The 26,778-nt window shown below is 39.8% G+C and overlaps 2 protein-coding genes and 2 long non-coding RNA genes across 14 annotated transcripts in view; 1 reads left to right on the forward strand and 3 right to left on the reverse strand.

Annotated features, from left to right (window-relative positions):
• The first annotated feature begins 657 nt into the window (after positions 1 to 657).
• On the forward strand, positions 658 to 22,847 carry LOC307013668 (uncharacterized protein). Of its 8 annotated transcripts, XR_013801019.1 has the most exons (8): positions 660 to 866; positions 1,610 to 1,735; positions 3,771 to 3,937; positions 4,118 to 4,442; positions 4,712 to 4,776; positions 5,091 to 5,159; positions 12,304 to 12,403; positions 13,554 to 18,959. XR_013801019.1 is itself a non-coding variant. In XM_079641145.1 (7 exons), exons 3-6 carry the CDS (start codon positions 3,907 to 3,909, stop codon positions 5,150 to 5,152), a joined length of 483 nt encoding a protein of 160 aa, XP_079497271.1. In that variant the 5' UTR covers positions 660 to 866; positions 1,610 to 1,735; positions 3,771 to 3,906; the 3' UTR covers positions 5,153 to 5,159; positions 22,725 to 22,847. The 8 variants fall into 8 exon arrangements, 6 of the variants coding, with proteins under 6 accessions (XP_079497274.1, XP_079497271.1, XP_079497270.1 ...); XM_079641145.1 differs by lacking the exons at positions 12,304 to 12,403; positions 13,554 to 18,959 and adding an exon at positions 22,725 to 22,847; XM_079641144.1 differs by lacking the exons at positions 12,304 to 12,403; positions 13,554 to 18,959 and adding an exon at positions 22,509 to 22,847 and having other exon boundaries at positions 5,091 to 5,154.
• LOC307013669 lies at positions 5,170 to 9,851 on the reverse strand. 3 transcript variants are annotated; one of them, XR_013801020.1, is made up of 5 exons: positions 9,596 to 9,851; positions 8,049 to 9,269; positions 7,869 to 7,960; positions 7,041 to 7,630; positions 5,170 to 6,953 (listed from the first exon to the last, which is right to left on the reverse strand). It is a non-coding gene; the product is annotated as an uncharacterized lncRNA (long non-coding RNA). The 3 variants fall into 3 exon arrangements; XR_013801021.1 differs by having other exon boundaries at positions 5,170 to 7,630; XR_013801022.1 differs by lacking the exon at positions 9,596 to 9,851 and having other exon boundaries at positions 5,170 to 7,630; positions 8,049 to 8,166; positions 8,298 to 8,312.
• On the reverse strand, positions 9,921 to 12,285 carry LOC307013670. 2 transcript variants are annotated; one of them, XR_013801024.1, is made up of 4 exons: positions 10,950 to 12,285; positions 10,458 to 10,850; positions 10,212 to 10,313; positions 9,926 to 10,153 (listed from the first exon to the last, which is right to left on the reverse strand). It is a non-coding gene; the product is annotated as an uncharacterized lncRNA (long non-coding RNA). The 2 variants fall into 2 exon arrangements; XR_013801023.1 differs by having other exon boundaries at positions 9,921 to 10,153; positions 10,458 to 12,285.
• The window catches only part of LOC307013667 (isthmin-2-like), a 30,670-nt gene continuing 22,991 nt past the window's right edge, over positions 19,100 to 26,778 (reverse strand). The window contains exons 5-6 of the mRNA XM_079641143.1: positions 21,265 to 21,333; positions 19,100 to 20,337 (exon numbers count right to left, since the gene is read on the reverse strand). Coding sequence (XP_079497269.1) covers positions 19,820 to 20,337; positions 21,265 to 21,333 — 587 coding nt within the window. The 3' untranslated portion in view covers positions 19,100 to 19,819. The remainder of the gene's footprint in view (positions 20,338 to 21,264; positions 21,334 to 26,778) is intronic.

Consider the following 26,778-nt stretch of genomic DNA (forward strand, 5'->3'; position numbering starts at 1 on the left):
TAAATTGTGAGTTTAGGAGTAGGCCTATATGGATATGTAATTTATTATTAAAATCATATGTACATGTCGTGCTTTTACCTAAACAAATAGTGTATAGATAGATACTTTATTCATCCCAAATTGGGAAATTATTTTGTTGCAGCACAGTGTTATTGGACATTACAAATTAATTAAAAATATGTAGGAGGAATATAAAATACAATACAAATAATTAGCATAAACATCAAATATATTCATATCAACAGTAGCTCGAAAGAGTATCTGAATAATAGAAATATAAAAAATGTGTATTACTCTATAATAAAAATTGAAAAGAAAATTATGAATAAAACTGAATATATGAATATTTACTTCAGGAACATAAGAGCAATTTAATATTAAGTACTAGTTTGACTACAGTAGAGTCTATATCTCAAAAAACATGCATTATATCACGCAATAACAGATACATTTTATGAACAAACATGATTTGAGGTTTATGATGATAGCTAATAGAAAACATCTTATCATGCCAAAAAAAGATTACACAATACGTACTGACTATTACCAGAAATTGAAATGTATTTATGATATTACACTGGAATTTGTGAATTTTAAAGTGCTACTAATTGAACTTTGATATCACACTTAACATTATTTTGAAGTTGAATTCAATCAACATGATTTGGATTATATCATTTGACTTTAGTAATCATACATGGTTATATGGAAGAATTTTTGTTTTGTGTCATGCCAATAACTATATGTGATACATGTGATGTTTTTGTTTTGTTCATAATGTAGCAACGATGCCAGGTGGATCCACAAAAAGACAGTGCCCCCTTTGTTTGGAAAAATCCAACTGCGCAAATCGTAGATGCACAAAGGTAAATATAACTATATATATATATATATATATATATATATATATATGTCTACTAAAGTATTCATAATACAGTCTATTATACTGTCTCGGACAAAGCCATTTTCATACATAAATGGCAGTTAGTTTTGCCAATAAATATCTTATTGTTTTCTGCAAAACCCAATACAATAAAAGTGGCGAACAAAGTGGTGACTTTTTTCTGACAAAAGCCGGAAAGAGTTTTGTCACTCCACAAATGTCCATCACAGTATATATTTTTTTAGAACATTACATGTACTGCATGTGCCTGTTCCATTGAATAATTTGACTGTTGGTTCTTTTAAATAACAATATTTTTTGATTTAAAAAAATGAATAATATTTTATTATGATTATATATGAGGCCATATAATGGACATTCATAGTGTCAATTAAAATATGAATTGCTACAAATAGTTAGATAAAGTGAATGTGGCCCCTCTGTATACTGTTAATTAGATATCCTAACTTGGTTAGCCTGCTGAATAGATGATCTGGTACATTTACTCGGTAGCATATTTTGTCAGTCTGTACAATCAGTTGAATTCAATTGATTTTCCGATTCATTTTTTTAGGTAAGTATTATATTATATTATAATATATATGGTTAAAAGAAAGAAATAAGCAGTACCTTTTTCCCCAACTGTTTATAACTGTCTTTCTATCAGAAAAAGTAAGTATGTCCTTCCTACTCCCTCTTTCCCTCTCACTTCCTCACTGTGGGAAGATGTTGGAGCTGAAATCAAGGCACACGGCCCGTATGAAGGATTTCCGGCAGAAAGCAAAAGACTGGGCCCAAAAAGTACACCGGTCGAGAAATCAATCGAAGATATTCGATAATTCTGCCCTGGTGGTAATAAACATTTTATTTTATTTTGGTCAGCCATTGAAGGTTACTGTCCCATAGGGCTGCAACGATTAGTCGACATAATCGACGACGTCGATCATAAAAATTCGTCGACGCGGAATTTTAGTGTCGACGCGTCGTATAAAAACAATCAGAGAGCCGGTAACGTTAATTCAAAACTGCGCAAATGTTCATTTGTAACTGCAATGCACTACAGGAAGTGCTGGGGGCAGTATACTCTCCATTGTCTGCCATGACTGCATTCTGTACTAACAACAAAGAAGAAAGAATACGAACGATGGCGGAAAGGAGAGAGAATGAGGGTGATGAAGAGCTCAAAAAAGCGAGACCGAGAGTTTCGAAAGTGTGGGAGTATTTCACAGACGACAAGCCAAAGAAGTCAGTGAAATGCAGAATTTGTAAAGGGGAATTGGCATTCCACGGCAGCACTACAGTGATGCACGAGCATTTAAAACGCAAGCACCCTGGAACCGTGAGGACTGCTACTTTGGATCATGGGTAAGTTTGAGCAAGTTAGCCATAGTCATGTTTACGTTAGCTTACATGTTGGAAAACAGAACGTCTCATGGTTAATGCTTGCTAAGCAAACGCTATTTCAGTTATGTTGAGGCTGCGTGTCCACCAACGAGCTGCTAAACAGCGCCAAGCTTACAGCGTAGTAGAGCACACTAGAGCTTTATGGACGCTGTAATTAATTCCAAACTTAAAATAATAATTAACAAGGGTCTGCGAAATGACAAGAATAAAATGCGATTGAATTGATCCTGGGACTGGACAACAGGGTGACATTCACAGGTGTGCAGACTTGAGGTAGAACATGCACTGGAGCCCGGAAAAGGAGCCGTGCCCACAGGAAGCAGAGATGGAGGGTGTGACAGAAATAATCGTTAGATTAGTCGACTAATCGAAAAAATAATCGACCGATTAGTCGACTACCAAAATAATCGTTAGTTGCAGCCCTACTGTCCCACAACATTCGAGAAATATTAATTGAATCTATATTGTACAGGGAAGGAACAACTTTTGAAATGTCATTCAATTATGTGTCAAGATTTCATTAACCCAAATGCATTTGCAAAATTTCAATAATTAGCTAGTATAAATATAAAAAACGATACATTGACTTTAGGCCTGTCAACATTGTTTGCCATTCATCCCCACCCCCAAAAGCAATTTTAGACTAAATGTTTTGACTCACCAACCAACATCAAATAACTAGTAATGACGTATGGTATCCTCACGTTGCCTACGTTTAAGCCAGAAGGTCAAACACCACACAGATTAAAACCTACTGCCAACTCTCCCTTACACTCTGCACCTGCATAAGAGGATTTTACTCTCCATAACAGCAGTAGGCAGAAGTATGTCTTCCTCATTTCCAAAGGGACAACAAAATACATAAGGCTCTAGAAATAAAGGCAATGTTTGTGATACACTCTTTAAAACATTTTCACAACACTCTCCACTCAGCTTCATGTTGGGAATATCTGAGTAATAGAACGACCAGATGAGATAACAAATTAAAAGACTTTGTGTGAGTCTTTGGACTGTAGTAGTTAGTTTTCCTCAAGTCCGTTTTTCTTCTTGTGCACAGATTTCCTTAAGCTAGCTTATTTTGGAGACAGCTCTGCTGCCAATTCAACATGTTGAATCATCAGCAAAGGTTGTTGGGAATGGCAAAAAATGCCAATGATGCGGGACACACCACAAAAACATGGCCGACGGCCAATGCGGTGTGGTTAAGAGGTGTCTCCTTTGCTTCACTTGTAATGTGTTAGAGTGAATATAACTTCATGGCAGATGCTAATGAATGGCAAAACAGAACAGGAACACAATTGTCTCTTTAGAAAATAGTAGTGGTGTTGCTCTGATGGTTCTCTCTGATTAAGACACACTATAGAGAGTGGACTGCTAACTCTCTTTTTTTAAAGTCTTGCCTTTTTAACACTGCCTCGAAAATCTATCTCTGTCTGTATCTATTTGTGTGATGTTTGTCGATGTGTTTTTCTTTGTTTTTAAGGTCGAAAAACTGAAGGCCCTTGGGTACTTTCCTCTCCTCTTCTGGGGGAAGTACCACAATAAATAAAAATAAGAAGTGGACGGCCCAGCTTCAGTGCCCCTTCGAGGCACTGGTAGCCCATACGGTCCTGGAAAAAATGGTTTGCCTTTTTGAAGGCTTTTTAGGAGGTAGTTCACAGCACATTCATGATTCTTTATTCAGATAATATTTAGACAACCTAAATTGGTTTTGGGCAATTCATTTAATCCTTTTTCTTTGTTAAACTTTAATATGTTTTGGTTAATCATATTTTCAACCCTGCACTACATCTTTAATGTCTTGTTTGTCTGCTTTGTTTAACTTCAAAGCATGGGATCCTGAGACAGAGGGTCTAGGGCAGCATGAAAGGACTGGAGAAGAAGATGACCAGACAGAACAAGAGGAGGGAGGTGAAATGGATGAGACTGAGGGAACTACTGAGATGCAGGAGATGGAGACAGAAGGGGACATAGAGACACAGACAGACAGATTAGCGAGTGAAGGACTGGAGAGAGGAGAGCTGGAGGGACAGAAAGACTCAGAGGAAGAGTTTGGACCGGTGGTGGCAGGAGAGATGGAGGCAGACAAGGAGAAAGAACAGGTGGTGGAAGTGGAGAAAGAAGAGTTTGAGGCAGAGAAAAAAGCAATCGACAGGTAGGTATCAATATAGAATATATGATGTAGAATAATGAGGGAAATCTTGACTCTATACAATATGAGATACAGAACGGTTAAAAAAAAAAGTGCCAGTGTAAAAAAAAAAGTAGCACCACCAACTGGCCTCTAAGCCAGAAGATTTTTCACTCTTTGCTTTTCCAACTTTTTCTTAAAATGTAAGTGTTCTCGCAAGTACTTCCCTGGTTTGCAAAGCACACACCACATGACTATTGCAATTAACACTTGTTTTTTGTTTCTCTTTATAGAAAGAGAGCTGTTAAAATATCAGCAAAAAAGAAGCGAGGCAAGAAAAAACAAAACAAGGAGGAAGGTATGAAAAAAAATACAGGCATTACAGATCTGTAATAAAAAAAATATACAACTTTTGACATAATAGTAGTTCTTTTGATTCCTAAAAAAAGCTTTGTGGCACATGGAGATAATCTGTGGTTCACTATTTGATCATTTTTGGTACCCAAGAGGTGCATTATGTCATATAAAGTACGGGGAAATTATGACATGCATTTGTTTGAGGCCTTACAAATGGTGTTTTTCAATTTGAAAACCCAACTTAAAAGTTTGCAAGACCATACATGATATCAAGTTTGGGATTTATGGACAATTTAATTTCATGTTTCTTTACAGTGTGTGAATATCACAGCAAACTGGACGCGTTTCCAGTAAATTGCTGTGTCAAAGACACGTGAAAGTAAGGTTAGTAGCTATATTGTTTGCATGAAGTACACAACAGGTATGGACCTTCAACACAACAAACATAATAGTTTTCAAATTGTTGAATTTTGTCAGAAATTCAACAATTACATGTTGAGCTGTTCTCTGGGAGGTCTTACATTAATCCAAACATTTACCATTTTAGGACAGCTTTTTACTATGGGAGATATTTCCTATGCAGGGCCTCAGATTAGTAAGCTTTTTAAAATAATGATCCAACTTGGATGTTTTAATGGGTATTGGGTACATTTTTGGTAATATTTGTATTAAACTTTATAGCCGATAGTAGCCTATGACAAGTGGTGACTATGTGGTTAGTATTGTTGAATTGTTACTTTGATGTACTCAGTGTTAGGGCTTTACACATTACAACAACGTTACACTGCCAATGTCTGTCTTTATTATCTGACCCTTTAAGATGTCCCTTAAACTACCAGTGCTTTTTGGAAGAACTGTTGTCCCTCTCCCGATCCTCAACATAGGTTCTAGTTAGTTATGAATTATGTTACACATCCAATATCAATCTCTGTTATAAATGACTGTAACCTCAGTTCAACTAATTATTTGATGTGTGAAGACAACTCTATAATGTAATAAAATATCAAGTGGGTATCAGTAAATATTTACAGACATCAGTTATGAACAAAATCAAGTTTATTACTATTTTGGTAAGATAAAAGAGCATATGTAGCAAAACACAGGTTACAATATATGATAATGCACATGACAAAGTAAAGAAAAGAGGTGCTGCAGCACTGGTAATATGAGAAAAAAAGTAATTTTTCAACATTAAAGCATTGAAACATGTCACAGAAGCACTCATTTCAAACTCAAATAAGCTTAATATGTCCGCTTTAATGTAAAAACTGCACACTTCATCAAATCCAGATGGAAACATCTACATGTTAGCTCGCTGTGTTAGCGTGCTAGTGTTGTGCCTGTTAGCTAGCTAAACACCACGGGTTAGTTGTGAGACTGCTTTGTGTTTGGTGTCACTTTACTACCTTTTTATTCACTTAAAACAGTCAGCTAGCTGAAATCTGATTATTAAGTCAGAATGGCTGAAGGGAGCTGTGAAAATGAAGAACAGTAAAGGCAGATATATGGACACAATATGAACCTGAAAATAAGCATAATATGTCCGCTTTAACTATAGAACTGCATAAGGGCACCAAGTAACTTTCCACAAGTCAAGTCCCTTCTTCTGCGTCATCATCATCATCTGAGCTGTTGTCACTTTGCCAGTCTTTTTCTTCTTCCATGTCCTCGTCCTCCTCCTCCACCAGCCTAGGACTGGGTTCCAGAATTCCTCTGTAGGCGCCTGCTACTGTCTGTTGTTTGAGTCTGAGGTCATGCAGATTTCTCCTTAGAAGACACATAAGGCCCATTGTACCCCTCCTCTGTGATTCCATTCGGATAGCCTACAAGTTATATAGCAAACATATAAATTGTGAAAATTATTCAGAGAAAACATATTTAGGTCAAGAAAGACTAGAATGCAGTCAGACTCAAATAAAAACAAACAGATGGATAAAATCTTCTTTAAAGTGTGTTTGCCTTTGCTGGTTTGAAAAACATTGGCTTATGTATTTTAAAGTAAATAAATCCATGTGGTTCACTTACTTCCTGTCAGTGTCTGGATCTTTGATACAGAGTCCTTGAGGTACTGAAAGTGCTGCATCATCTCCTTCACAAGGATCTGCTTTTCTTCTGTCAGTCGTGACAGAAGCATTTTTTGGTCAAACAGCCCCTTCTTAGTGAGAATGTACACACCGTCTGAGAATGAATATAAACATTTCACATTAATGAACACATTTTATTACTACAGTTTTGTAGATTAGAAGTAAAATCTTTATACAGCACCTCTGTTGGGTTCCTGCCAAGGCCAGATCATGCTCTCTGCAGATTTGGTTGAGAGTTTCTCCACAACCGAGTTGGTGTCAATAGGGTCACCATCAGGTTGCTGGTTGTACTTGTGGATGTCCTCTAGCAACCTTTTATTTTCTTGGGCGACCTTTTGGACGATCTTTTGACGCCTTTTGTTACGATCTGTAATGAGAGTAAAACATAGATTACAAAAGAGCTGACGGGATTTAATCAACACAACCAATAAATGTCCCAAAATACTTACCATTTTGTCTATAAAGGTAGTGCTTTTTCTGGCAAATGCTCACAAAGAGTCCTTCTATTGAGATCTGCAAACAACCAGCATCTGCAGGACTGGCACACTCGCACACTAACAGGCACACTAAAGGAAAAAGTTTAATTTGGACAGCATTATTTAGTTTTTATAAACCGACTCCATATGTATACGTCAAAACAGCATTGTTCTTACCTTTACTGGCCCACTGTTTGACATCATCAACCCACAGTTCTAGCATGTCATCAGAGCAATTCAACTGGTCCTGCATTTTCTTCAGGCTCTCAGTTACAGCCTCTGTCTTTTCTGCTGTCTGCAAAATAGCAAAACAGAATCATGCCATTTTATAAAATAATTCAATGAAAATAAACCAAAAGTATGCATTTTAAGGAGGAAATTAACACAATAACATATTTAATGAATTTCGTAGCTCTAGTCCTGCACCACTGCAATGTCTATATGGGGGTGTACTTTTTATATATATTGGGTGGACTTAAATGTCAAATTTTACAGCTTAAAATAGTTATCTCCATTTCAATACACAAACATACTTTTTTGAATCTAGAGGACATGGCAATGTGGAGGCCATTCTCTTTGCGATGATTCCAGCCCATAGCATGGACTGTGAGCATGTCAGTTCTTGCTGTGAAGAAGAATACATCTCATTACAATGTTATAAAATATAAATGTGTACATTTACAGGAAGGCAGGGCCCAAACAAGTTCACAAACCTGACTTGGCCATGTATTTAGTTGTTAGGCCACATCTGGATAAGAAGCTGTTTACTTGTTCCACTTCTTCACCAAGAGTGGTGCCGGCACCCTCCTGGTTCCGTGCATTCCAAATAATCTAAAGCATGAGGTAAACAATGTTGATGCAAATCTCAAGGTTAACTTAAAACATTCTCTTGGATCAGTTCAGACTCATGTGTAGTGGTCAGATTTACCATTAATTGTTGTTTAAGTAATTCAAATCCTCACCTCGCATTTGGTGTTTGTGGGCTTTGGCATGCATCACAGACAAGCAATGTCTAATTTCCTTTTAGGGGCTGAAGATGAGGCAAGGCTTCTGACACTTTGTCAAGATATGGTACATACCGACACGTCACGTCCATTGCCAAAAGTGAGGCACTCTGGAACTCTTTTTGGAGAAACATCGGATAGGCAAAGATTTCTCCTCTATACATATTTAAAGCTTTTTTTAAAAAAAAATAAAAAAATAGTGAGTACAAAGGAGATTGAAGGTAAGGCTTCAGATTATCTACAAATATTTTTAATTGAAAATGATCAAGACAACTACCAACCTTTGGGAAGAAATCCATGCCTACACACAGCAATTTCAACACCTTCTTCATCCAACTCGTTGGCTCGCTTAGAGGTCTCCCTTGCTGCTGTCCAGTGAGATTCCCCACACATTGCTTTTCCTGCAGTCTACCAAAGTAAATCGTTTTTAGAGAATCATTATCAGAAGTTATTTCAAAACACTGGATAGTGGGACAAACTGAAGGTATAATCAAACATGTAAACTATTACACACAAGTGTTTTGTGCTCGACTGCCAGATTCACCTGGATATGCAACTCCCTGGATAATAACAAACCTGTTTTTGGATAATTGGAAGGCTCCAAATGTGTAATATATTCTGGATTAGAATTTAGCTGTTTTTTCAATCCAGTTTTACAGCAATAATGTTTGTGACAGTTTGACCGCATTGCTAACCTCATCACCCTGTCATCTGGTCTCAACACTTCTATCCCATCTCCAAAAAAATATGAAGGCAACTGTGTTACTACTATTTTAACTTCTATTAGTTATTAAGAAAGGTGAGATACCTTTTGCTCTGCTTGATTTAAAACTCACTCTTTTGACAGCCCCTCGAACATCCTCCACAAAAGTGGAAACCTCAGAGTCTTGGGCTAAAAACACTCCGTCAAAGAAGCCTGGCTCTTCACTCCTATAATAAAAGGAATTATAGATCACTCTAGTTACAAATTGAACATAGTAATAATAATAATTATTATATTTAAAGCACATCTTTCAAAACAAGGTTATAAAGTCTAACAGAAATATTTTAGATTCAACAGTTGTAGTTTTAACAGCTATTTAACAGGAAATAACTATAGCTACTAATTGCTCCTGTGGGGATTGTCCACTGTACTGAATGTATGTAAGTCGCTTTGGATAAAAGCGTCTAACAAATGACGTAAAAAATAGCAATCCCAATGTCAAATAAAAATACAAGGACTAAGGACAATTGCTGTGTCAATGTAAAAAACGTACTGGTTTGTTTTCTGGAACCTGTAAAGTTTCCTATTGCCATCTACTGAAACAGCCACCATTTCAGGGCTACAGGCTGGACAGACAAATGGCTCTTTACCCAGAAGTTTATTCTCTTCAAATGTGCAGTACACTTACTGCAGAAAGCTTCTCTCAAAAGCATCTGCATTCACCTTGCCAGTCTGAAATAAAAATACATTATATATGTTATATTTTGTATCATATCACGCTCATCCATATTTGGCCATAAATATATTTATTATGAGCCATAAATATATTTATTATGATAATACATGTATTTGTCTTTCAGCTTCACATTTGTACTTACTCTTCCAAACTGCTTTGTTCTCTGGTCGAACATTGCAGTAAAGGCTTGTCTAGACATTCCTGGAGCTGCCGTCTTCATAGCCTCAAAGGAGTGGAACAGATCTTGGTGGAACAGGGTCTGTGCTTGCATGGTAGCTGGCCAGTATCCACTCCTAACCAAGTCATTGAATTCTGGACCCCATTTCTTAGTGCAATGTTTGCATGTTAGCTCTGGAACATTAAGATCGTAACGGCCTAAGAACACATAAAGAAAAAAACAATAACAATGAATTAGAGTAATGTTTTAACCTACCATTTATGCACACCAATATGATAGGTTTACCAACAGAGACTGCAACATCGAAAACTTCACAAGAACATATCCTTGAAGGAAAGGATGTTGGAAGCAAACGGTCTGCAAGGTCAAAGTACAATCAGGATGAGATTTAACAATGTTGTAAGCAAGCACTATGATAACAGAATGCAATTTGAGATTAAAATGAGTTTTTTTGTGAGGGGGAAAAAAGGCTGATCAATTTTTTAAAAATGGGACACTAACCTTGTTTAGAAATGATGTATTTGCCATCCTGGAGTTTCACAGACTCTGTTGGAGGAATGTACTTGTAAAATCCATTACAGGTGGTTTGCCTACTGTGCAGAGTGTGTTTTGTATGAACCAAGATATCACACTCTGCACAAAACCACTCTGATGGCATACATTCCTCACAACGGATGACAGCTTCTTCCAGGACACAGTGATTGCAGGTCATCTTGACGATATTCTTAGTTATTAATAAGTTGTCAACGTTCTGTGGCCTCGCCTGTTGCCAACAATGTTGAAACTCTTTTTGCCTTTGAGTCCAAGATGACAATGGTGGCACATCGCCAACATCTTGCTCCTTAATGGTCTCAGAGTCCCGTAGAAGGTCTTCTAGTCTCTGCATATTAAAATCTTTAAATACAGAAATATAAATACATACCATGAGGAAAACATTTCATATGAAACATACCTTATCTAGAAAAAGTCTTCAAAAGTAGCTTTTTTTCTTACCAGGATCTTGGTAGCTTAGACATGGTGTTGTTATGGTGGAACTACTCCATGGAGGAGTACCATCTGTTTGGGGGGGAAATTATTCAAACCCATTAAACAGATTATTTTAGCTAATTGACAGATTTAAAGAAATGTTACAAAAACACCAACCTTCAGCAAACATGAAAAATATCAAAGCTCAATGTATTTTTTTTGCATTATCATGTCATTTACATCCGCTTATTGGTTTTAGTCCTTAGTCCTCTGACAAAATCGATGTGCAAATATATAGAAATATGAAGTATCAACAGCATTATTAAACCAGTGGCTACTTCACATATACTGACTTTGATTAAATTCATAAAATGTAGACTAACCAACAGAATAACTTTTTTTCCTTTGTTTGCTGCTGGCCACACGTTGCCCATCTTGGTCTCTCTTCCACCAGGTCACTTTTGGACGTAGTTCGTCTTCTTTTTGGGTCTTCTTTTTGCGTCTCCTTGTTGAGTCTCCTTGTTGAGTTTCTTTGTTGAGTTTCTTTATGGACATGGAATGTAATGAAACACAGAGGAAGAACAAATGGGCATTAACTAACTGGATTTAAATAATGACACTTTGGGTATAAAAAAACAAGAAACTTGCCTGTGTGTCCTCAACATATGCATCCCCAAGCAGAAGAAGAGCTTCTAGTTTGTTGGTTTTTCAGTTTCTTTCGACATTGTGCTGAAACAAAAAAAGGTGTTAGTTAGATCATAGATGTAGCTGTAATTTAAACTAGCCTAATATTAAGTGAATTAAAGTTTAGACCAACATCAGCATTATGAGGGAAAGGTATGATTAAAATGTGTTGGTATAGGGCATTGATGTTATTCTATTAGCAATGGAGGAACAAGAGTATGTAGATCTCCTTTGAAACCCCACCCCTGGTTTAAACAATAATTCAGTTATTATGAGTTCCTAATGTATAACATATCATCTTCAGATGCATATCTTTTGGTAACCTGTACCTGCTAATGCGTTTTTACTTTTGGTTAATGCACAGAATATACTGGATCATGTATTGGCTAGCGGCTAGTAATGTCTGTTTAAATATCAACGGGACAAATATCTGAGCAGATCTCAGATCGGCTCGAAGAGTGAATTTAAGCTTTAAAACCCAAAATACTGTAAAAAAACTGAAGAAGCCCCATTATATTTACAACATGATCAACTATATTACTATCGATTGATTTTAAACTGCAACAGCTCCGTAAAACGACAGACGTTAGCTAAGGCTAACTCAATGATGCTAACTGAGCAGTTCACGGTTTAACTAGCAAATAATTTGCAAGCTGAAATCATTATAAAAAAACTGTAAATGTCTATTACATTACAGAAAACGGGTTTACCTCGAGGAACTTCGTGTCAAGGAGGGTTCAATGTCTTCTTCTTCTTCTTCTTCTCTTGCTTTTGGCGGATTGCAAACAACTTAAAAGGTGCATACCGCCACCTACTGTACATGAGTATGCATCATCACATCATTCCAACTCATTAACCTATGTTCTAATCAAAATAAAATAAAAATTAATTAATAAAACCATTAAATAAATAAAACAAAACAAAACAAATCTATGTTCTTTCCTGACCTAATGTTAAATTCTTTTTCCTACCCCAGTTTCACTCAAAAATTTAAACAGTGCCTTTCTGGTAGCTTTTACTCCCTCTCCTTTTGTCCCCAAAACACCAACCACACTCCACTCCCTCTCTGCCTCTAAGACTTTAGCCTTTAATTGTTCTCTTTCCGCTTTATAGATGTCACAATTTAACAATATATGTTCTACATCTTCTTTTACTGCACAGTTCCCACACTTGTTACTGTCACTTTTCCCCATGATATACAGCGTACTGTTCAAAGCCGTGTGATTTATTCGGAGTCTAGCCATCATGATTTCCTCCCTTCTGTTTCTTTCTTTATGAATATTAATTGTAATTTTATTTTGTACTTTGTGATAGTCCCTGCCTTTCTGGTCTTTCTCCCACCTTTTCTGCCAGATCTCCATCCCTTTCTTCTTAATGACTGCTTTTCCTTCTCCTTTACCAAGTTGAACTGGTAATGTTATTTGCTTTTGTAGTGCAGTTTTTGCTAATCTATCAGCACACTCGTTCCCTTTCACCCCCTCATGTGCAGGCACCCAGCAGAACTGAAGATCTATGCCGCTTCTGTGCAGTCTTAACAGGCTATGATTCAGTTCTATGAGAATGTCTTCTCTAGTAGTTGTTGTTGATTGTATGCTTTGTAATATGGACAATGAATCTGTACATATAACCACCCTATCTGGTCTGACCTCTTCCACCCACTGCAATCCTATTATTACAGCAAGCATTTCTGCTGTATACACTGATAGTTGATCAGATGTTCTTTTTGAAATAGATATTTTAAAGTCTGGGATGTATATGCCAACTCCAACACGCTCTTCCTTGTTCTTAGAGCCATCTGTATAAATTTGTAGGTAATTGTAGTACTTTTTGTTCAGATACATACTTGTTTTAATTCCCACTTCATTTATTTGCCACTCAATGTCTTCTTCTTCTTCTTCTTCTTTTAATGGTGAATCGCCTTCTCGAATTGGACTGCGCTGCGTCCAGTGGACCTTTAACGAAACGTGCTATGTGGGAAACGCCATATCCCAACGTGCATTGCGGCTACAACATCCAAATCATCGAGCTTGAACCGGGCCTACGTCTGTTTCCGGTTACTTTATTTTGAAAATCAGTTCCTGACGGACGGCTAAAAAGCCCAATATTATAGAATTAAACGAATAAATAAAAACAAGGATAATAGTGTGTTATTGTTGAGTAAATAACAATGTGTTATTTAGAAAAGGATAACAAATTTGAAGGAAAGAAAGATTAAAAACAATACAGATTTCAGTATTTTGAGGCTCTGAGCCCCATTTATTTTCCTCACGGACGGCAAAAAAAGTCAGACATTATACGATTACAAATCAAATCAATAATCGTGGCTTGATATTGAGTAATAACATGTTTTTATGGACCACAAAGCTTCCGGTCTTCTCAGACACGACCGTATCCATGCGTCTCAAATGCACGCAAAACTGGGACTCAGAACTCAATGGGAATAGTTGGCGTATGATAGGCACGCAAAATCGGACTTTAGCGTATCTATTGCACGCATTTTCCAATGTGTAAAGTCGTGTCATTTGTACGCAGACTGAAGAGAGTGGGTTGGGTAAAATGTACCCGCTATAGATTTTCAAGGTACAATGTTCTTTTATTTATCATACAGAACAGTGAGTTTTGATCGCACAGGGATGAAACTTATACCAATAGAATCTGTGGACTCTCAGCTTTTATATAGGTTGTGCAGATAGCATGAAGTTTAAAATATCGCTAAGAATGCTGATTTAAACGCTTGGTGTTAGACTTGTGTTTTGTTTAGGTACAAATCTCTCTATCTCTCTCTATCGATATATCTGTAATGTTCTGTTCTATGAACATATAATTGTCTACATAAATAGACGACGGGGACTACTCTCATTCCGAGTGTCCATCTTTATTCAACTGGCACGTACGTCCTCAACGTGAGCTCAGTCATCCAAGATCTTGTATTCTCCACACTATCTATAACTATATATCTGTCTATCTCTCTCTCTATCCATCTATCAATATATCTATCTATCTATCTATCTCTCTCTCTCTCAATCTATCTCTCTATCTATAAGGAACCGCAGTAGACAAAAGGCGTTGCTATAGCAACACGTCATGTTTACGCTGCATTTTCTATGAGGTAAATATTACCCGCTGGCGGATATAGCTATAAATGGCATTTTTTTTGTCGATTTTTTCAATCTGACTTCATATTGACAATTGTTAACAACAGAGGGTGCTACATAACACACTTTCAGGAAAAGTCACGGACTGGGAGACTTTAATATGTTATTGAACAAAAGGTATACAATGAAAAAACAGCTGCGGGTAAAATTTACCCGTTGGCGGTTCTAGTGTTAAGCAGAACTGGGCAAACAAATTTAGCGGGAGTGTTTACGTTTTCGGTGTAATGACGTACAACGTCCTCGACAACTTCTGTAGTCCTATTCAGCCACTTGTTAACAACCATCGTTTTTCAGACAAGTAAACTCTTCAAAAATCACCAGTGGGGCACTGCTGATGTATTTAATGTCGTAGAACAAAACGTGATCCGTATCTTAAATTTGTGTCAACCACAGACCTTATTTCAGTTATTTTCCAAAATCCTATGGAGGGAATCCCGTTGACTCTGAGACAAGGGAACCGGAAGTGGTAAAATGCCAACTCACTTCCGGGTTTTAGGACTCGTCATTGCATTCTATAGACACAACTGGATAGAATCAGGGCGTTGCAAACTATTACAAAAAGGCGGGGCATACAAAGACAGGTATTCAAACCAGACATGACACTATAAGAGTGATTTAACAAATTAAAGGGAGAAGAAAAAAGCATCATAACACAGGCAGTTTGGTTATGTATGGATCATTAATCATGGCTCTACCTGTTGCGGTAGTCCGTTATTTTGATTTAATTTATGGCATCCGGAAGCTTGGATCCCCTTGGATCGTTAATTTTCAAATATGTTCACATATACAGTACATTGTATACTGTACATGGTTTGTCCATGTTGAAATTGTATTGCGTTGTTTATTCTGGAATAAGATGTCTTTCACGTTCTTGGAAAGGGAGTTTTTTTTTCTCCCCATTAATCGATGATGTATTGATCCACATGTCTACCCTACTTACTTATACCCAACAGCTGGCTAAAACCACCTAATGTTGTGCAGATGCAGCCATCATAGATGTAGCCCTGGTCAACAATCATGGGTCCTTGGCAGAAAGTAGATCCTGTGATGACGCAGTGAATGCTGGGTCGTAACGAGAAACCATCCGGCAGGTTGGGCAGTGTTTACATAAGCTGGAGCGGTTTAGACCTCTTTAATCAGTGAATCTTATCTTATTTCATGAGAGGGCTTGCTTCCCCGACACAGTATACTTCTACAATATTATCCTCATGATTGTATTATGATTATCACTTGACGATATAATGCTGACACTTGTAAGACCTTGATAAAGATTGCCTTTTTTTTGCATAAAGTGGCTAAATGGTGATACTATACCTTCCATCCGTGACCATCCTCAATAACAGCCTGTTTAAATAAGTCTTCACTCTAAAACACACACAGACACACAAACCTTGACTCAAATGTAAGCCCCCTTTTCGAGACTCAATGACATTCTGCCACCAACAGCTAACTTGAATGTGTAGTGAATGATTTATTATTAATAAAACTAATATTTTAATGGACTGAAGCCAGTGGAAGAACAAACCTCTTTTATTAAGACTGCCACTTAGTCACTTTAAGACGACATTTTGTGTTTATGAATTGTATGTTAAACTGTGTATGGTGAGTGTTATTGTATCTTATTTGCCAGTGTCAAATACTGTACACATTTCCATTGTATGTAAATGTAATGGACAATGGAATATTCTGAATCTGAATTCTGTTCATAAGTTTGATTTAATGAAATTCGAAAGAACCCCATGAAAATGAAAGCAAGATTTACTAGGTTTATTACGTTTCCTCCATCTCAAAAACTCTTAATGTTTGAGTCTATGGATTTCCTCCCATGGTGAGAATCCATAGCAAATGTGTGTTGGAGCAGGAGAAGACAGCTGTTAGAGATTGGAGCAGAGAAGAAATAGGCAGGATATTTGCCAAGTAGTATACTTCTAAATAAATTGGACAATGTGATGTGTGAGTTAAACATGCTACACATTGAACCATACTGTTACAGTACGGGTGCCTGGAACGGCCGGGAAAAAAAGGGTAAATTCAGTCTGGCAGCATTTATCTGACATGTTGTTGTAATGTGAACATATCTAAAGCTCAACAAAAAGCCTAACGTGTGAAAGCACAATAGACTAGTCCATTTAAAACAAATGCAGGGGTGACTGTAAAACTGTAAATCTCAACCTTTGTAATTGTTGTGCTACAAATCAAACCATAAAATTGGTTATACTTGAATAAACACTATCATTTAGGATGAATCCAATCTTGAGGTGACAACACAGTTCCTTTAAATGCCCATATGAGTTATTTTGAAAACGTATATAAGAAGTTGTTTAAAGCATTTATGTAAGGGAACTGCAATGGTCCACATACATTTATGTATGACAGCTAGAACAATTTAAATGTAATTCCATCTGATGGTGTAAATTACAGTAGCTCTTGTAAGAAAGACTATTTTGTAATTGTGGGTATATTTTTGAATCAAGGTGAGACTATCCGCATAATTTAAAACTCTACGCACATTCATTTCACCAAAATAAGTAAACAACTGTATTTGAGTGAGTTAAGGCATTAGTTTGCTTAATTAAAGGGTGTTAATGAATAAGTGTTCTCCAGTGCCTTTTTTCCTCTTTAAGTTATTATTAAGGTGGGGTTAATGTTGCTCTCAAAGTACAACAGATTGATGCTTTTACGTTCAATATATTTTTTTTTTAATTCCCGATGTAACATCAGCTTAAATTTTTCTTGAAATTCTTGTACACATGTATCGAGTTGATACATGACATCACCTGGTCTTTCAACTTTTCAAAACCTCTTCATCAGTGACACACATGCATTCTATTATCGCCTCAGTCAGAGATGTTATAGTTGTCTACTGACTGGTAGAGTATTGTTGAATGTAATAGTCACTTGTAGTTTGCTGTTAGTTAGGATTTGTTTTGCTTAACATCCCTACAGAAAAATATATTAAACACTTGGGTGCTTTTTGTTTTTAAATGACTCAGCAGTTTAAATTCTTTGCAACAGAGATGCACTTATTGCAGAGCAAACACACTGGCTTACCCTCAGTGATTTCAATGTTCACATATCTCAGTCCTGATGCTATATTTGGCATCCTCTTCAGGGTTGACAGCCACATTGAGCCATCTGTTATCCAAATTCAACACCGGACGCCTGCTAGCCAGCTAAATGTGCTGTTACTTCTACAAGCGCATGTAAGGTGGTCTGTCGTCAATTATGCATGTTGGGATTGGCTGATGACTGACAGCTCAGGACACCCTGCCAATTAAAAAGGTTTTTTTGTGGCAAAATGTCCGATATTTGGAGGACATCTTTCTTTCTTGAGGTAGGGCCAATCATGGTCTGACATTTTCTGTGGTCTCAAGTTGGCCTGAGGGCCAAAGCCCCTTACACACCGAGCCGATTATCGGCGTCGATAGATGTCGGGCCGTCGAAGATCGTCGTGTCTCCCTACTCAGATTGGTGTGTACTGCACCGCCGTGCACCGTCGTGTCTTTTCGGCCGTGCCGACACCTTCCGCCACCGATTCGACATGTTGAATTCCAGTTGTTGCCTCTTTTGAATGACGAATACACACTACCACCGCCTGCTGGTAAGGAGAGTTATTGCCCCTCACGCATGCGCAGTTCGTACGTGCAACTTAGCCGTCGGCTGAAGTATTTGCGGTGTGTTCCAGTGAGAAAAAACAAGGCCAAGACGCAGGCGACGTAAGGCGACGTTCCGTCGGGACGTGTTCTTTGTTGTTCTTTGGTGTCTGTTTGGGGTGTAAGAGGCTTAAGAGTTGAAAAGGCCTGGTGTACGGTTTAAGGAAAACTTAAATAGTAAACTAGCAATTGTATTGGTTAATTTTTTTTATAAATACCAGCCCTATGAGTCAAAGGGGATTGAACCACAACACATTTTGTTGAGTCTGGTTATAGTAGAAACAGGGGTTGGCCCCTCACTGGCTTCCCACCTACCAACATTTCAATTGGGTGAAGAGATGTCAACATATTTCAAATGTTTTGGCATGTTAGTGTGGATGGCAGACCTTGAAAAAATTGAAAACGGAATGTGAATTGAATCCCTTTTTTCATTGGGATATCACATTTTGCATCAATGCTGTAGAAATGTTACAACCTTTAAAGGAAACTCTACCATATACAAGATGATCCAGATGGGGCTGCTCCTAACTCGCAATTCCTATTCTTATGTTCTCCTGTCGTGTGAGCATGCATTATGTAGCAAATTAAGACATGGCACATGTTGACAGCAAGAGAAACGCCAGACCTGCTCTGGCAACAATTGTGTCAGACTTGGTAAAGATGAAGAAGTAGAGCATTTAAAGTCCAAGGTTCCATTTGACTTTATTGGCTGCTTACCAGCTAAACAGGAATGATTTTCTGATTAAAATAGTTCAGGGGCCAATAAATAAGTACCTCCTCTCACACTGAGCAGCAACATACAGGACCAGGGATGAGCCCACAAGTGTCCTATAGAAATGTCTTTATAACATTTGCGTTTACCAAAGTAAACCAAGTTCACCAGCCAAATGTCAGTTGATGCTAGAGGCCATGAGGTTGGCAGAGTTCATTCATGGCCGAAGAAACATTGTATTTATGCAGTTCTGTCTTGCTGTGCTTGTTCAGGATGGAGACAACGGTTAGGAGAAATTGGATTTTAATTGCCAAATACCATTAATGTGTCTTTGGTATCGACCCTTCTTAGCGTGACTGCACCAAAGTCCTTCAGCTTGCAGTGTTCATGTATCGTCACAGAAATGCTGTATTAGCATCTTGACAGAAATGCTGAATCAGCATGTAGTTCAGCTTTTTTTAGCTTGTGCAGGATGGAGACAATGGAAAAGACATGTATTTCCATCATCCAATAGCGTCTGTGTTATCGACCCTTCTTGTCGGGCTGCAGCAAAGAACTTCAGCTGGCTGCAGAGTTCATGTATCATCAAAGAAATGCTGTATTTCAGTTTCTCTGTGCTTGTGCAGGATGGAGATGATGGATTTCCATCACGTCTCTATGTTATCGTCCATTCTTGTTCTAACTCCAATACTCTCAGTACTCCCTGGCCTCTTTAAGCTCTGTTTGGAACACCTGCTCAGTGGGGTTCTCTAAACAGCTCAGCCCATTGTTAGGCGGCCTCACTGAGTGAAACAGACTCCAGTCTCCCTTGCACAGGATCCAGGGTAGAACATCCACCTTATAATGAAGTTCTGGTGAGAACTCAGTACTGATCAGATTGGGTGCTCCTGCTCCTTTCCCTCGTGTTATCAGTTTCAATTGATCGTCGTAGCAACAGTGCTGAGCAGCCAGCGTGGTGCTATCGTACGACAGCATGGAGCGGAGGCAGAATCTGGCGGAGGGTTTGTAAATGTCCAGGCGTTCTTTGGGTCCGCTGGCGTCCCTCCAGCGATAGGTCTTACGGAGTGGGCCGTCCTGGATGTTGACGGCGCTGTAGACGGCTTCTGAGGGGAAGGAGCATGGGCAGCTGGGCAGCTCTGTCAGCATCTGGTGCAGGTACATCTCCAGGAAGTCGTTCTTACAGCTGAGCCACTTCTCACAGCTGTCCACGTCTAGGTATGGGGATTGGAAGAAGTTTGATTGAATTAGTCTTTACATTCTTATAATTATTGGAATACAATAACCAGTCAGATATAGAACGATTGCATTGGCTGGATTAATGACCCTTTGTCAAAGTGCATCACATATTATTTAATTTTAAAATGCTGCAAAGTGAAATCCAATTCAGGTAATTGCAACTGGAACCCAACAAGGAAAGTAATAAACAAATTCCCTGCAGTAACTTTCCAAGAAATTATTTCAGGAACTGTACAAACAAATTTGGGGCTTTCTGGTTTATGTTGCTATTAAGCTGAATTAGCTTAACAACAGGAATGCGCTAACTTCCATTTTTCGTTTAAAAGATCCTTGCTTGAAACACCAAAGTAAATGCATAGTTAAGAGAACATCAAGGAAATCCCTTTGAAGGAAACTTTGGAGAACATTTACATGCACAACAACCTATCTATCACACTACATAGGGATAACACTAAATAGCACAATGTGGCCTCTTTAGGTGTTGAATAAAAAAGGGGCTTTGAAGAAAAACAAGTGTAAAAACGTTTTTGTTAATTGTTATATTAAAAGCTTCTCTCTATATTTGCTTGGTGGATGTGGGTTGAGAAGGAAAATGTCAGACACTGGATTGTGTTCTCCTTTCCTGCTCTCTCTTGTTATGTTTTGCGGAGTGAAGAGAACTATTGTGTTCTCTGGCCGCTGCCTGCAGCAGGAGAGCAATAAAATGGAAACTAAAAGCAATTCAAACATTTCTGGGAGGCAGGGTCGCGGTTTCATCGTTTCTCTGACATACTCAGCAGTGCAGCTCTCAACATGGGAGGTTTCTAAATATCAAAATCTGAGGAACACCACTGAATGGAACATAATGTTTCATATGCAGGTCAACATACAATATAACATTCATCCAGAAAATCAATACGTACTTGTGTCCAGGTAGTCTGTGCTGTTGTCCTTCTGGATGGGTGTGGGATCACTCACTGAAATTGCAGTGTCTATAAGACAAACAAAAAACTAATTGTCTTTAACTGTGTCTTGAAAAACATACTGTCATTTTACACTTTAATGAACAAAATAGGAATACTAATAATAGTGGGTGAATCTGTTTTTTTAGGTTTGGTTTTGTCTTTTCCATTAAAGGACGTTTTCCTGGCTGCTGCTTTGAAAAGATTATTGATCCCTCATTGTTGAGAATACGGACAGATCTAACCTTATTTCCGTCATATAGATGTTTTCATACATTGTCAAAGCTGGAAAACATCGACAAAATCTAGTGTACCGAGGTAACTGATGTATATGTTGTGTTTCTTTAATGCACAGTGTTTTTTATTTCATCTAAGGGGGAACCACACTTAGCCCACACTGTGGATAAAAAATGACAACAATGCAATAAAGTAAAGAATGTCTGTTCCCAAACCATGGGTGTGTTACGTTTCGTTCAATGTTTCTCTAAATCCAACGAATGTGTTGAATATTCTTCAATAAGTTTTGCAAAGCTGATTTTTAAATAGTTCATTTTCTTAGATTGTATGCTCCTTATGTCTTACTTAACTTTTTAAAAAACGGTTGCTTCCTATAATATTATTGCATCAAACAATACAAAATCTGATATGTAAAATGCTGTTGCCCCTTTTTTGTATTTAACACCTTGGCGCAAATAATTGTATGCTGATTTTTGATTGAATATTTAAAAAGTCCTTTTCTGCTGCTAAATTTGGATTAAACTGAGATTTTGACCATTGGCTTTGCTCAACATAGACCAGTTTCAAGGGTTTCTTCAAGTAACAATAACTCTTGATTACTGTGTGATTTTTCATAGTTGCTGCGAACGTGATCATGATTTTTGGTGGTTAAGATTCAAGAACCTGTTCTTACAAGTATGTCAGCACCCGGGTTAGGGTTTAGGGAAGATAGCAACATTTACATCACACACTTAAAGCCTGTTCAATCTGGTTAGGGTGGTACAGTAAAGACTAGTGAGAAAGTGGTTTTGTATTATTATGTTACTGGTATCTGTTGTGTACTCTCAAGTCTTGAGTGTTGTATTGGTCTCTCTGCTGTGTTTCTGAGAATAAAATGTCTTCGCTGGACAAACTGTCTTTGATCTGTTATGGTTTAGGTGTGTTGCTTTCTCCCCCTCCCCTCTGTCTTCTCTCTCTCTCCTGTGCAGTGTGGTGATCGTTAGAAGGCTCAGCTGGTTCACAATGAGGAGCACCTGTACTCATCTAATCAACTCCTCCATAAAACCCTGGTCATGTTCACACTCCAGTGCCAGATAATTCCGTCTCACTCGATAGAGCTGAATGTCGTAGTAGCCTAGCTTAGTGTGATTTTCTCTTGCTGTTTTTGTTGAAGAGTAACCTTGTTTTTTCCTCTGTTTTTCCAGTGTCTGCTCGAGCCAGCCTGAGTCCTGCTGCCGCCACCAGCGTGAACTAGATCCACCTTCATTTTGTGGATTGTTTTTTAGTTGCTCCTTTTTTCCTTTATTAAACTTTGTTAAAAGACTGAATCCATCTGGTCGCTGCCATTGTAGATCCTGAACTTTGGATCCAGCCCTAACAGAATTATCTGGCCAAAAAACATGGACCCGGCAGAGACTGATTTTTTTAGGCAGGCCCTGTCCTCACAGGGGGCGCTCGTGGGTCAGCACGAGTCCGTCCTGAGAAGCTTGAATGAAAAGCTTGACCAACTCACGACGGGTATGATTCAGCTGAGCGGCCGCATGGAAGACGTGGCGACCCAGCTTACCCAAGATCCTGTTCCATTCCCTCCAGCTCCCTCTCCCGTTTCACCGTCTGCTCATCCAGCAACACTGAGTCCAGGTCTCCGGGAGCCACATATTCCCATCCCCGCTAGGTATTCAGGTAATCCAGGGACATGCAGCCAATTCCTTCATCAGTGCTCGTTAGTTTTCAGTCAGCAGCCAGTTACATATGCCTCTGATCAGTCTAGAGTAGCTTTTGTTATGAGCCTTCTTTCTGAGAGAGCCTCCGCTTGGTCTCTGGCAGTTTCTTCTAACAAGCCTTACATGTGTTCAGATTATAATGCTTTCTCCGGAGAGCTGCATAAGGTTTTTGACCACCCTGTTAGGGGTAAGGAGGCAGGCAGCCAGCTTCTCTCTCTTCGTCAGGGAAGAGACTCAGTTTCCCAATATGCCCTGGATTTCCGTATTTTAGAGTGTGTTTTTAAGAGGCTTGGCGGACGAAATCAAGGACGAATTAGCCGCTAGGGACGAGACTTCCGACTTAGGAGTTAATTAGTCTGGCTATTCGTCTAGATAACCGGTTGAGGGAGAGACGTAGGGAGAGGTCAGTCAGGCAGAGGGCCTTCTTCCCTTCCCCCCTTTCCTGTGTGTCACCAGCTGTTCCTCGCACACCTCCGGAGCCCGCCAGTGTTCGTTTGCCGTTCTCGCCAGCATCTCAACCCACGCCTTACCAGGAGGAGCCCATGCAGATCGGTCGGATGAAGTTGACTGAAGCAGAGCGCCAACGCAGGTTCCGTCTGAGGTTGTGCAACTACTGCGGACAAGGGGGTCATTACATCGCGGGGTGTCCCGAGATGCCAAAAGAGCGGGCTCATCAGCCATAAGGGGAACGCTGGTGAGCCATTCTTCCATTTCCTCATCCCCTGGTCGTCGTATTCAAATCCCAGGTATGCTACAGGACACATATTCCCTCCAGATCCTCATTGATTCTGGTGCTGATGACAATTTCATTGACTCTGGCATCATCTCTAAGTTGTCCATTCCCACTATTGAACTGCCTAATTCCAAAGAAGTGTTAGCATTAGATGGCAGACTATTAGCTGAGGTCACGCACCGCACAGCTCCCATTACGCTGACCATGTCCGGTAATCATCAAGAGACTGTAGAACTTTTTGTTATCTCCTCTCCGCTGTCACCTGTTGTCCTCGGTTTACCCTGGCTAAAGGTTCATAATCCCCAGATAGATTGGGCAACTGTTTCCATTACTGGTTGGAGTAATCACTGCCACTCACATTGCCTAGGATCAGCTAAAACTCCATTTTCTTCCCCTAGTCCAGCTGAGGAGGTTGATATCTCATCTGTTCCTAGCGAGTACCATGACCTTAAACTTGTGTTTAGCAAGGATCGTGCCCTCTCTCTGCCACCACATAGGCCCTATGACTGCGCTATTGAGTTGCTCCCTGGTGCCCCCTTACCCACAAAAAGACTGTACAACCTCTCCAGGCCAGAGAAAGAGGCCATGGAGAAGTATATTGGGGAATCCTTGTCCACTGGCATAATTCGTCCTTCTTCCTCACCTGTGGGAGCGGGTTCTTTCTTTGTGGACAAAAAAGACAAGTCCCTGCGCCCTTGTATTGACTTTAAAGGTCTAAATGACATTAACGTCAAAAACAAGGATCCTCTCCCGCTCATTGACTCTGCTTTCGGCCCATTGCATGACGCTGTTGTCTTTACTAAACTTGACCTTAGAAATGCATACTACTTAGTTCGCATCAGAGAGGGTGACGAGTGGAAAACAGCATTTAATACTCACCTGGGCCATTTTGAGTATTTAGTCATGCCTTTTGGGTTAACAAACGCTCCAGCTGTCTTCCAGGCCCTTATAAATGATGTTTTGAGGGACATGCTAAACCACTTTGTCTTTGTTTATCTAGATGATATCCTGATTTTTTTCAAAGTCTTTAGATGATCATGTTTCTAATGTCAAATGTGTGCTCCAGAGACTCCTCGAGAACAGACTGTTTGTTAAAGCTGAGAAATGTGAATTTCATGTGTCATCTGTTCAATTCCTGGGTTTCATCGTTGAAAAGGGGCAGTTAAAACCTGACCCAGCTAAAGTGAAAGCAGTTCGGGACTGGCCAGTTCCTTCAACCAGGAAACAACTGCAGAGGTTCCTCGGATTTGCAAATTTCTCTAGACGTTTCATTAACAACTACAGTCATATTGCTGCTCCTCTAACCCAGTTAAGCTCTATCAAACTGCCTTTTGCCTGGTCCCCTGCGGCCGAGTCCTCTTTTAGTAAACTAAAAGATTTGTATTCCAGCGCTCCTGTCCTCATTCACCCAGATCCAGAACTCCAATTTGTGGTGGAGGTTGATGCCTCAGATCTAGGTGTCAGGGCAATCCTCTCCCAGCGCTCGTCCCAGGATCATAGACTCCACCCCTGCGCCTACTTCTCTCGACGCCTCACACCTGCAGAGAGGAACTATGATGTGGGGAATCGGGAACTTCTAGCCGTTGTGCTAGCCCTGCAGGAGTGGCGACACTGGTTGGAGGGTTCTGTATGTCCGTTTATCATTTGGACCGACCACAAGAACCTGTCCTATTTACGTTCTGCTCACAGGTTGAACTCCCGTCAGGCTCGGTGGAAACTGTTCCTTGGAAGGTTCAATTTCACTCTGACTTACCGACCTGGATTAAAGGACACCAAGCCAGATGCTCTCTCCCGTCAGTTTTCACCCCCTGTGGAAGGGAGCTCCGTTGAGACCATCATCCCTACCTCCTGTGTGGTTGGAGCGGCCAGGTGGGAGATCGAGCAGACCGTTCAGGAGGCCCTCCAGGAACATCCTGCTCCAGCAGCCTGTCCTCCCGATCGGCTGTTCGTATCTTCCTCCGTGAGATCTCCAGTGCTCCAGTGGGGGCACTCTTCTAAAGTTGCCTGTCACCCAGGTTTTCACAGAACTTTGACACTAATCCAGCAGAGGTTTTGGTGGCCGACCATGTCTGCTGACACCAGGGCTTTTGTCTCTGCCTGCTCTGTCTGTGCCCGCAGTAAATCCTCTCACCGTGCTCCAGCTGGCCTCCTACGCCCTTTACCCATACCTAACCGCCCTTGGTCGCACATTGCTGTGGATTTCGTTACAGGACTTCCTCCGTCAGAAGGTAATACAACCATCCTCACCATTGTGGATCGTTTCTCCAAGTCTGTCCATTATGTCCCCCTGCCCAAGCTGCCCTCTGCTCTGGAGACGGCAGACCTCCTAGTGTCCCATGTTTTTAGGCTTCACGGCATTCCCCAGGACATTGTCTCAGATCGGGGTCCCCAGTTTGCTTCCCGGGTTTGGAAGGCATTCTGTCAGGCACTGGGGGCCACTGCAAGTCTCTCCTCGGGTTACCATCCACAGACTAACGGTCAGGCAGAGCGGGCAAACCAGAACCTGGAGGCAGCCTTACGTTGTGTCGCTGCCCGTCTCCCCGCCTCCTGGTCTTCGCACTTGGCATGGATGGAATACGCCCATAACTCCCTGGTCAGTTCCGCCACAGGTATGTCCCCTTTTATGGTCTCTAACGGCTTCCAGCCCCCATTGTTCCCCAGCCAGGAGAAGGAAGTGACTGTTCCCTCAGTCCAGGCCCATCTCCGTCGTGCCCGCCGAGTCTGGCGGGAAGCCCGAGCAGCCCTCACCCGAACTGCTGCCCGTAACCAGAAGCTGGCAAATCGCCACCGAACCCACGCTCC

Source organism: Notothenia rossii (assembly GCF_949606895.1).
Source record: "Notothenia rossii genome assembly, chromosome: 7".
NCBI classification, from domain to species: domain Eukaryota; kingdom Metazoa; phylum Chordata; class Actinopteri; order Perciformes; family Nototheniidae; genus Notothenia; species Notothenia rossii.